The sequence below is a fragment of the Schistocerca americana genome, chromosome 8 (assembly GCF_021461395.2).
Source record: "Schistocerca americana isolate TAMUIC-IGC-003095 chromosome 8, iqSchAmer2.1, whole genome shotgun sequence".
Lineage (NCBI taxonomy): Eukaryota > Metazoa > Arthropoda > Insecta > Orthoptera > Acrididae > Schistocerca > Schistocerca americana.
The window spans coordinates 482924957-482937353 of record NC_060126.1 but is presented as its reverse complement, the minus strand read 5'-3'; the positions used below and the strand labels follow the sequence as shown (position 1 = coordinate 482937353).

General features: G+C 37.1%; 1 protein-coding gene across 1 annotated transcript in view; it reads right to left on the bottom strand.

Moving 5' to 3' along the window:
- LOC124545303 overlaps window positions 1-11250 on the bottom strand; it is an 88567-nt gene extending 77317 nt beyond the window's left edge. The window contains exon 1 of the mRNA XM_047124199.1: window positions 11120-11250. Within this exon, the coding sequence (XP_046980155.1) occupies window positions 11120-11180 (61 nt within the window). The 5' untranslated portion in view covers window positions 11181-11250. The remainder of the gene's footprint in view (window positions 1-11119) is intronic.
- Between the last annotated feature and the right edge of the window lie 1147 nt (window positions 11251-12397).

Sequence of the window (12397 nt, the reverse complement as noted above, 5' to 3'; positions counted from 1 at the left end):
CTGAAAAGTTATGTAACAAAGTCTCCACAGCAACATCCCAAAATGGGGTCAACTGACCACTCCCACCATTCTATGTGCACTTCATGAGATTTTCATGAAATTGTGAAAAATTCAGTAAATTGCAGTACATCATTGTGAAAAGAAGAAAAAATTAAATTAAGTCACAAAGATTGGTGGAAATGTTAAAAACTGAATTTGTTACTGCAGAAATGAAAGTGAAAGGTGTCTTTTGACCTCTTCCTTTTCTAGTGTTACTGTCCATCAGTGATGAGACCATTAGAGATGTGATGCAAGTTTACACTGAGGTGACAAAAGTTATGGGATACCTCCTAATATTGTATCACATCTCCTTTTGCTGGGTATACTGCAGTAACTCTACATGGCATGGACTCAACATGTCGTTGGAAGCTCCTGCAAAAATATTGAGCCATGTTGCCTCTATAGTCACCCATTATTGCGAAAGTGTTGCTGGTGCAGGACGTGGTGCACAAACTAGCCTCTCAATTATGTCCCATAAATGTTTGAAGGGATTCATGATGAGTGATCTGGCTGACCAAGTAATTCTCTTGAATTGTCCATAATGTTCTTCAGATCAGTTGCAAACAATTGTGGCCTGACGACATTGTGGATTATTGTCCATAAAAATTCCATCATTCTTTGGTAATGTGAAATCCATCAATGGCTGGAATTGGTGATGAAGTAGCTGAACATAATCATTTCCAGCCAATGATCACTTCTGTTGGACCAGAGGATCCAGTGTATTCCATATAAACACTGTCCACATCTTTATGGAGCCATCACCAACTTGCACAGTGCCTTGTTGACAACCTGGGTCTATGGCTTCATGGGGTCTGTGACACATTCAACCCTGGCCGTCAGCTCTTATCAACTGAAATCATGACTCATCTGACCAGGCTATGGTTTGCCAATCATCTAGGGTCCAATCAATATGGTCACAAGCCCAGAAGAGGCACTGCAGGTGAAGTTATGCTGTTAGCAAAGGCCACTCATGCCAGTCGTCTGCTACCATAACCCATCAATGCCAAATTTTACACACTATCCTAATGGATACATTTGTTGTATGCTCTACACTAATTTCTGTGGCTATTTCATGCAGTATTGCTTGTCTGATAGCACTGATCACTAACTCTACACAAATACTGCTGCTGTTAGTCATTAAGTGAAGGGTGTCAGCCACTGTGTTGTCAGTAATGAGAGGTAATGCCTGAAATTTGGTAGTCTCAGCATACTCTTGACACTGTGGATCTTGGAATATTGAATTCCCTAACAATTTATGAAATGGAATGTCCCACACGTCTAGCCTCAACTACCATTCTGCATTCAGATTCTTTCAATTCCTGTTTTGTGCCATAATCATATAGGAAACCTTTTCACATGAATCACCTGAGTACAAATGACAGCTCTGTCAATGGACTGCCCTTGTATACCTTGTGTGAATGACACTACCACCATCTGTATACGAGCATATCACTGTCCCATGATTTTTGTCACCTTAGTGTACAGTGGGGAAGAAGTTGGCCGTGCCAGATTAAAAAGATCCATGCTATTTGCCTTAAAGGATTAAGGGAAAGTGCAGAAACCCTTAATCTGGATGAGGATCTGAACTGATGCACTCCTGAATATGTGTGTGCAGTGCACTGTCTCACCTCACTTTGTACCAACTTTCAGAGGACATTGCGGCCTGCACTACACTGTTTTTTTCATACTGTCTACCACATATCATACCTAATAAGGAAGTATATTTGGAACTCTGGAAACTTCAGAGAACGAAGTGTCAGTGTCTCTTCTTTTTTATGATATAAGTTGTAGGTTTTAAAGTTTCCAGAGTTCCAGATATACTTATTTCTGGTGTTACATGCAATGTGGCAATTAATGTAAAATCTTATTTGTTGTCTAACGTCTCTTGAATAGTCTCACATGTGATATTGTCTAAAATTTTCCCCAATAGGAAGAAAGTGAATGGTTCCAAGACAGCCAAATAACATTAACAAAATGCTGTCTAGACTGTGAAATTTGTGATATCCAATCATGAGAAGAGTTATTAACAGTACATTTAAGAAGAGACCACTTTTTTACTGTAATTTAGGGTATAATCACACATGATTTAAGATTCACTAGAAATTACAGTGATACAGAATACATTAATACAAAGCAACTATCTGCCAGAAAAAGTGGCAAATGTGGATGATGCTGTAGGTTAATTAGTATGGGAGAAACATCTCAGGAGTGTGGGTCGACGTTTCACTGGAATGATTGCAGCAGGGAATCCAGTAAAGTGTCAGATGAGGATCTTCCACTGAGTTGTTGATCATGTACAGGGGATAGGCAAAATAATGTGAACAGTCGCAGTAATAGGATGGTTTTGTTTGATGGTCAACAATGCAGGTAAGGCACGTGTTGTGCTGGACTGTGCATGTTCAGTATGGACTAGGTGTCAGTGCAGGTTGTTTACATGTAGTGCACACTTTGTATTTGCATTCAGAGGCCGAGGTTGACATACTATGAAAGACCTAACAGGGTTCCAAAGAGTGCAGATTGTGGGAGCCTGATTAGCTGGAGCATCATTAACCAAGACAGCCAACTTATTGAATGTTTCAAGAGCAACTGTTTCATCAGTCATGACAGCCTACAAAAAACAGGGGAAAATATCATGTAAATGTAATAATGGGTGCAAATCAAACTTATACTATTTGCCTTAACTGATTAAGGGAAAGTGCAGAAACCCTTAATCTGGATGAATTGTGACAAAACAATACAAAACTATGGTGGATAAAGTGACTGCAGAGCTCAATATCCATCTTCTAGACCCCAAATCTATTGATGCTGTCCAACGAGAACTCCTTAAAGCAAATATTCATGGACGAACTGCTATACTGAAACTATTAGAGATGACAACCAACATAAAGAAGCATAAAACATGGTGTCAGGAGCATAAATCGAGGATGGCTTATCAGTGGAAACACATCATATTGTCCAAGAAGTCAACGTTTTCATTATTTCCAACATCGGGCTGGGTTAATTACAGGCAAATGGGGGTCCAATCCCTTATTAATAAACCATTACCAAGTAAGTACTGATGTTCACATTATTTTGTATATGCTGCATCAATCAGCCAGCCTGCAACACACAGGGAACACAGAGCATTTGGTCAGAGGAACTTTCATTTGTCAGCACCATCTACCATGGCAACGACGCGTTTTCGGTCACATGTTTATGGGACCTTTTTTCTTGCATTTCCAGTCAGAAACCTATCCCTGCAGTTTGTCAGTTTTATATATTCACCCTAAATAGCATAACTGAGGAGGCAACAGTTTGCTTCAAAGCGGCAGTTTCTTTCTGATTTACTCGATTAAATTTAGGTGGTATAACCAAAAACAGTATTCAGAAATACTGAGACAGTTTATTCTTAATACAGTGAATAGTTTAAATTTATATGATATCCTGGTCTTATTAAACTCATTCCACATCCCTGAAAGTTCTTCTTTTTGATGGGATCTATATGAAGCCATGCATGAGTGAAACACATTACAGTCTGTCAGTTTTGATGTTTTCCAAAAATTTTACTTCTAAATACTTAATATTTGCATAGATTAAAATACTGTTTATGTATTAATTTACTTCAGTCAAAACTTTTTGTTTGCAAATACAATATTGGCAATGTGCTTTATATGGAGAGCCTATAGTTATTCCAATGCTTTCTTCTGCTTTTCCAGCATGCCATGACTGTAACTACAGTTACCACACAAGATAATTTTATTTATTTATTTATTCAACTCAATCTGATTTGGCCCATCACACCTTCTCTTACATCAGATATATACAGTACTTTTTTTACATCATAGTTACCTAAGAAATGACAGTTCAGTGTGACAGTATTTTACATCATAGTTACCTAAGAAATAAAACAATGGAAAATCCAGGAGGAAATGTAACAATATTATGAAAAGCGTTTGTGTGTGTGTGTGTGTGTGTGTGTGTGTGTGTGTGTGTGTGTGTGTGTCTGTTTTGAGAAAGGTCTTGTTAGTCAAAAGCTTATTTGTGACAATCCTTTTGTTGTTCCTATCTGTGACTCAGCATGTCTGCTACATGGTGAGTAGCAACTTTCCTTTTCATAATATCATTACCCAAGAAATAGCAATTTTAGTATGACATATAGTATTAAAATGATTTGAATGTCTATAGACACAATGTGAGTAAATAATAATGAATATGAACTAATAAAGTTGCAACAACTGCACACAGGGACAATGGTAGTCATTATTGTTGCTCCAGAAGCTGAAGACATTCCGTTCTCCAATAAAAAGTGGGAGGTTATTCCTCCAGAGTTGGGCTCCTACTGCTACAAAGGAATTCAAGGAAGTGGCTGAACAATGGAGTGGGATGGAAAAGATTTTGCTCTGATGGGAACTGGTGTTTCTGCTTTGTTATTCAGGCAAAAGCTTTGAGGTCAAGAAGAGATATGAGGGGTAGTGTACATTGATAAGACAGTAGAGAAGAAAGAGGGTATGGAAATCTCCTCACTTGCCTGCATGTGGCCAGGACAACTGTGCACATGGTGGTGAAATATGAGCAAAGTGTCAACCATCACAGATGTATTGAACACAGGTGTTCATAGCAAGTTACAGGTGATGTGAGCTTTCCTAACAAAGACCTTGCAGGATAATATCACTGTAATCACTAATTGGAAGTAGAAGTATTTGTACAAGTTTCTTTTTAAGTCAAGAGGGAAGAGCTTTTTATATTTTTGTTCAGCATAGAGAGATGCCGATGTCTTCTTGTACACTGCCGTTACATGCTCATATCAATTTAGAGTTTCATCTATTAGTACTCCTAGACTCTTTGCTAAGGGAGAGAAGTTGATATTTGTTCCATTTAGGATTAAAGATGGTAGAAATTCATAATATTTCTGGTTAATGAGCCTAGAATGACCAACTAGTACTGTTTGGGTATTGGATGGCCTGAGTCTTAATCATATATTGTGTGTTCATTTTGATAGTGCATGCAGGTCAGTATTGAGATTGCCCATAGCTGTCTTTAGTTTTATATAGCTCATGTCACAATGTTTTGAAAAAATGCAAAATGAAATGTTCCAAAAGAAACACCAGGTACATAATTTATAAGATACCTTAACAGATTGCTCCAGCTCTACCACAAGCAATTAATTCTACATGATGTTCCCATGATCATTTATAATCTACACTGCAAAATATAACACAACTAGGATCATCAGAGAAAAGTTAGTCTTTTAAGCTAAAAAACATTATCGGTATATGGACTTCCACTAAATAAAAAGCAGTTCACCTTAATCTTATTAAGGGATTGCGCTATTGTAGTGTCAACTCTAATTTAACAACTGAGGTCATTAATAGAGTGAAGGGAGGTTGTTTCATTTACTATACTGACAAAATGTAAACATCTCAAGAATACCCAGAAAAGATAGAACAGAATTTAAGAGAAAAATATATTAATGAGATTATTCCTGTACTGTTTGTTTCTCTACTGTAACATTCAATTGTTAGCTTGAAGCTGAGAATTTGTTCCGGGCAGGTTCTGTATGGACAAAGTCCTCTTTGGTCTGCTCCAACTTGAGGTTTCAGATTGTTTTGACCCTGTTGTAAATTACATGGGAGAAAATTTTATACATGCAGCACGGAAAGACTATTCCTCTACAGTTATCTTACAAAATATGAACTCCAATACTGAGAGAAAAATCAGGAAAGTTAATTCACAGTATCCAAGAAAATGAAAAGATCTTCACATCCATCAGACCCATTGTAACTACTCCTAACTGAATAAATCTTTGAACTGCCAGATAGAAATTGCAATTACAGGGCAGCTGGTGCAGACCTAGTCTGTGCAGGAATCTGTAAAAATACAGGAAAACCTGCAATTATAAATCTCCAGCAATGTCTGATTCAAATGGGGGAGAAAATGCCAGAAAAGTTTAAAAAAGGAGAAAAACAACCTAGATGATTGTAGAGGAATAGTCTTTCCATGCTGCACATATAAAATTTTCTTCCAAGTAATTCACAACAAGGTCCAAACTGTCTGAAACCTCAAGTTGGGGCATACCAAAGAGGACTTTATCCATACAGAACCTACCCAGAACAAATTCTCAGCTTCAAGCTAATAATGGAATGTTACAGTAGAGAAACAAACAGTACAGAAATAAAAGCTCTCTATTTCATTCACAAATTTAAAAAAATGCCATAGTACCCATAGAACCACACCTTTAAAACTCCTCAGATAAAGCAGCAACCACCCCAAATTAATAAAAAGCAACAAATTCTGAATCAAGGTTCACAGGAGAAGAGTAAAACGTTTTCACAATGAAGGCTGGTCTCAGATAAGTTGACAAATAATCCCCACAACTTTTTAATGTGGCCCTCAATTACATCATGAATATTTGGCAAAAAGAAAATCCACTTAGAGCCAAAATTTCAGCAATGTCCTCAACAAATCAAACTGCTTCAAGTTTGTAGACACTCTAGCTCTCTCAGTCCTCAATATGAAAAATTTTCATGCCCTAACTACCAGTCTTCAAAATAAGAAATTGGAATACTACAGAAAACTGAGATTATGTCATTGAAATTCTGTGTATAGATGAAGTCTTGATAAATTATTAGAAATTGAACACAATGTTGCATTTTAAATACATAGGTGAATCAGCAAGCATGATATAAGTGAGAAAGTAACATGCATAAACAGATCAAGCAAAATTTATGAATTTCAGTTTTTAATCTGGTAAATGTAACACAGGAAATGCTTGACAACAGTCACAAAGATCCAACACTGTAAAACCATAACTATCCCAGATGTCTCTTACACTTGAAAAACTCTATTCCAAATTAAAAATGAAAGAAGAACTGATTACCTTCTCAAAAATTACAGAAGATTTATCAGAATTTGCGTAAATAAAAAATTTCATGTCAACGAAGTTTGGAGAATCCTCCCTCCAATGAAATTGCCTATTGAGAGATTAACTTAATTATTAGAACAATTAAGAATAAAATAAGCTCTTACTTTTTCACATCTTGCAACAGTCAGAAATGGATCTTATGACAATTAGTGCTGAGAAATTCAGAAAAGATGAGAGGACAGTGGATCCGATAAATACAGCAATACCACAAAGCGGTTGAACTTGAAGAGCAGATGCATAGAATAAAGATTAAATTAACACTCTTCTTAAGACTGACAAATTTTTACCAAACATAATACACATAAATGCTACAAAGATTTCGAGCAAACTGAGGGAATCATGATCAGAAGGAATGAAAAGGTACAGAGTGAACTGAAAGTGCCAATCAGCCGTCTAATAAAAAGTAAAAGTGGAATGACTCAAGTGGTCTATTGTGATCAATTAATATAATAACAACTGTACATAGTCTTATAAATATGAGCACCTCATTAATCATTACTAAGAACAATAAGATGACTTATCATCAAATTAAGACTGAGAAAGAGATGTTTGTCTGTTCAGCTGCCATCTGAAACGAGTCTAGTATGGCTGAGTTTGGGCACTGGGGAGCAGGAAATGTTGCAAGTTTTTAATAATCTTTTAAAGCAATAAAAGAACACGTTTATATATTAGGAACAGGATAGAACTCAATACTAAATCTTGTGAGACTGCATATTTTATATCTCCCCTCTTGTGGGGTTAGTTTCCGTCTTGTAATGCAGTTTGTTGCTGTGACCCTCTGGTTTCCGTTCTGAAGACAAGAGCCCTCGTAAACACCAATCACTCTTTTCAGTATATAATGTGTACTTCTACATAAAATAATACTGTAACATTTTTTTGTAATATGAGAGTGAAAATTCATAACTGTTTTCATATTTACATATCAAGCAATATACATTACTAATTTGAAGTCAGTTTGTACCCAGGTATGGTATTTTTCACTTTCTCTTAACCACTGTCCATGTGTATTATTCGTTTTCTGTCTCCCTTAGCCCAGAAGCTCCTGTCTCCTTATGTTGTTAAAATATGCTGATTAATAAGGAGGTGTATAATTTCTTTTGACTTTCCTCACACTGAATTATAGTGAAACAAACCCTTCTTTTCACACAAACAGCTACTGCTTCCCTCTCCACATTCCTGCAGATAAATGACATCTCTCTATCTGCAACTTTTCTCTTCCCATCACATCACTTTTTGCTCACTTACACCTCTTGCCCTTCTTCCTCTCCTTAATTAGTTACTCATTTTAATACCCCAAAGTAAATCCAGGTCTTTTTTGTGTGTATCATTATCAACATAATGAAACATATGCAGAATTGCTGGTAAGATGTAAGACAGGGCCTGATGGTTCCTTCAGTACACATTCTGCCCATTATTCTTCTCATGCTCCTGTTTTACAGATCTTTAAGATGTCCTTCCTCAAGATGACTATCTTTCTTCTACAGAACATTACTGGCCCCCTTGTTCAGAAATACTTATCTACACCATCACAATTCACATTCTGCTCTTCTTCAGGAGCATTAATACCTCTCTTCACACCTTACAGAAGTGTCTTCAGGGACCTATGGATTATTATACTTAAGCACCAACTCTCTAACTGTGCAATTCACAACCAGAGTTCTGGAGGTAAAAATAATTTCCATTCAAATAATACATCCTTGTCTACTGTTCATAATAGTTTTTTATAGTCTCGTGCAAAAGTCTATAACAAGTTGCCAACAGATATCAGGTAGGATACTAAAAAACACAGTAAGGGAATGCCTCATTTGCCACTCCTACAATTTACCATAACATCTGGATTAACGGACAGAAATTACATAGATCCCTAATGTTTGTTTATAAATATAAAGCACAACACTTTTGGTGTTCTATGGTATTAATTTATTTAATTACTCGATTTTTGGCTTACAAGGCCACCATCAGGCAATAACTAATGTTTGTATTTAACAATATCATGAAAAGGACAGACTGCTACTCACTATATAGCAAAGATGCTGAGTCATAAGGCACAAGAAAAAGACTGTCAAACAATTAAGCTTTCAGCCAAAATGGCCTTCTTCTGAATTAGACAACTTACACACACACAAACACACGCACACACACACACACACACACACACACACACACACACACACACACACACAAAAATGCAGTGGCAGCAGCGAACTAATTGTGTTTCCTGTCCCCATGACCTTTTCTCCCCTCCCCGTGCCCTCCAAATCTCTCCCCATTCAGCATGATGGGAAATTTGGTTTTCACTGAGTAATGTGCTTCAGTTCAAGAGGAATAGTCGATACATGTCACCGACTTTGCCCCCTGTCGTAATCTTAATGCCTGCTGTGATATCACCTTTTGGTGTGGAAGGGAAAAATATCCTGGTCATGGTGACAGACTGGTCTGTAGCTTTTGTCTGAGGTCTGAGTTAGGTTGGAAAGTGACAGTTTAGTTGTGAGCTGGCAAGGCCAACAAACATGAAATTAAAAAGCCCAGTTGCGGTGACAAACTGATCTGTCACTTTGCCTTAGGTCTCAGTTAGGTTGGAAGTTGACAGTTTGGCTGTGAGCTAACAAAAGCCAATGGATGTGAAACTAAAAAGACTGATTGTGGTGACAGTCCAATCTGTGCCTTACAATGTTTGAAAAAAATCATCACTTGTATCATGTTACAGTTGCCATGTTGTTTATGGGGTTTGTCACATGTTTCCTACATCACTGGTCAAAGATGACAACTCATATCAAATATTAATCTTTATATATACATGTTTTCTTCCTCTTAATGGATAGTTCAGGAAAGCTTCTTCTGAAATATTATCCATACAAATAAAAGATAGTGTGTAATAATCAAGTTTCAAACCTGCATGCAAAATTTGGTGACCATATTGTATCATATCGAAATAAAAAATACATAAAATGGCTACCTTTTGACTTCTCACTGATATGGCACAAGATCTTCTGAAACAGTGCTGGAATATATTTCATGTTACTCATGTAGGTACTTTAAAAAAAAAATACTGTTGTACTCAGGGAAATATAAAGCACCTAAAAGTACATAAACAACAGCTTTGTGGTATAACTAAGAATGCAGCATCATCATCTTTTCCTTTCCTTTTTTCCCAAAAGTAGCAGCTTCCTCTCTAGCATACTTGGTTAAATTCAGATGAAATACGTGGAAATAGTGTTAAGTAGTATAGTGATAGTTCGTTTTTAATTCAGGAATAGTTTGTTTTTAATACAAGATACACATTAAATTTCTGTGATTACCTTATCCTTTGTTAATATATACCTTGATTTATTCCTTACCCCTGCAGGCTGTACTACCTGATGGACTTTAAGGAACAAAATGAATTAATGAATGGGAAGACATCTTCTTAATGGACCTTCTTTTCTTCTTCATCTTTCTCCTGTTCTCTATGGGATCAGCATGTTGTATGGGTTATGATAATGTTAGTGACAGTTGGTGGCCAGATATCCTGCCTAACACCTACCATATTAAAAGATCAAGTTGATAACATTTGGGAAAATACATGAATACTCATGAAACACATAAGAAAACATGAAACATAAACATGATCAGTGCCCACAAGAGTCTTGTCCATGGACATCACACACAATATTAATTTTTGTTCTGATGTAGACTACTCAATTTAATACAAGAACGTTCTGAAAATCATTCAATGAATTATGCAAATACCCTAATATATTTCATTGTTACTTACAATACCAGTTAATTCATGAATGAAAAAAAAAAAGAGTTGTAATTTTGAAACCTTATTTGCTCTTCACCACCTAGCTGACTACTATCTTAATAGTTTCTAGAGACATTAGCATGTATCATAAGTTTTGGAAGGCAAGAATTACAGATCTCATGGATGCAGGTAAAACAGATTACTGACATCCACCTAATAAAGTCCCTCACATTCTTCCAAACTAAGATATGTTGATAACAGTCGTTGATGCATTACTCTTGTAATATGTGCTGTACGGCATGTGACGTCTATTCAAGGCAAATATCATTTGAAATGGGTTACATTGCTCATGCTAAACAGTTCATGCTTTAATATTATTCGGACAGTGGAAGCGCGCCGTCTGCTAACTATGAAATGCTTTCTAATAATTTAATGTTGGTACCGTATTAATTTACCTTCGGAAGCAACATCTACTTTATCTCCTGCGTCATATATCACGTATTTATGTTTTGCCATTCTGCCTCCCTACTGTCAATTCTACTCTGCGTATGCGAATGGTTGTCGGAATTCCTGTTGTCATGACTACCGAGGACAACAAGGGTGCATTCAAATCTCCATGCTGCTCTGTAGGCTAGAGCCATCTGTTGGTGCGTTGCGGAAACGCTACAGCGCACCGTACGTCACGTGATAACAGTGGCTTTGGAGGAAAGTTCATTGCTGTAACGGGGACGGTTTCCAGTGAATCGTGTGAAAAATGGAAAAGACAATCGTACGAAGATGAATTTTCTTAATGAAAATGGCTTGACAAGGTGAAAGGAGCAGGCCATGGACGTTCTTGGAGAGGATCAAGCTCTACAGGCCGTCCTAGGTGAGTATCTCGGCGTTGACATTACGGGAGCCTTGTTGTTGGTAGGCGGTGCTGGTGCAACTCGGTGGTGGTACAGCGCTGCTGCGGAATCCTTGACGCGAGAGAAGCGAAAGTGACAGACGTGCCGCGATGTCCGCTTGTCACAGTGGGACAACGTAATGGCTTTAAAGATCTGTGAATTCTATTTTAGAGCGGCTGTTGAGAAGATTAATTTCTCTTTCTTTAAGCCGCTTGCATCACGCAAGAAGTTGCTGCCAACGTGTGTATGTGTATCTTAGCCGCCAAATCGTAATGCGTCCTTGAAAAACAGGACATTTAATATTCGTAATATAATCTTATCAAATGCAATTGTAAAAATGAAAAGAATTATTCTACGAGGTATTTCAGAAGTCGCATTTCATCAAATTTTCGGACCACGCTGCTAAATACTTTATTTACGAACAGCTGTTGAACATACCTTTCCTGCTTGTATTAAGTATGATTTTGCTATGTAGAATATAACGCTGAATAAGATAGGAACCGACCATCTTCGCCTGTTGTGGCACGAAGAAAGCCCCGTTATACAACTCACACTTGAGTTATTTAAGGTAGCTACATAAGCGCGGTGTATCGTATCGTAAACACATGTGCCATTAGTTTTGAGGTGTGTCTATCTTATTCAATGCTTTATTCACACACTTAAAAACTACGAAATTGGGTAACTGGGCAGGTCTTACATTTATAACAAATTCATTTGTCTTCGTTTGCAGTTGTCTGTTGTTGTTTCCCTAAGCTTCTTTTAGATTTGAAACATGTGCCTTTGTGTATTTTTCACAGCTAGGTGTAGCACTGCCTTTTTGGGCTTTCTTTTATTAGAAGACGTTAC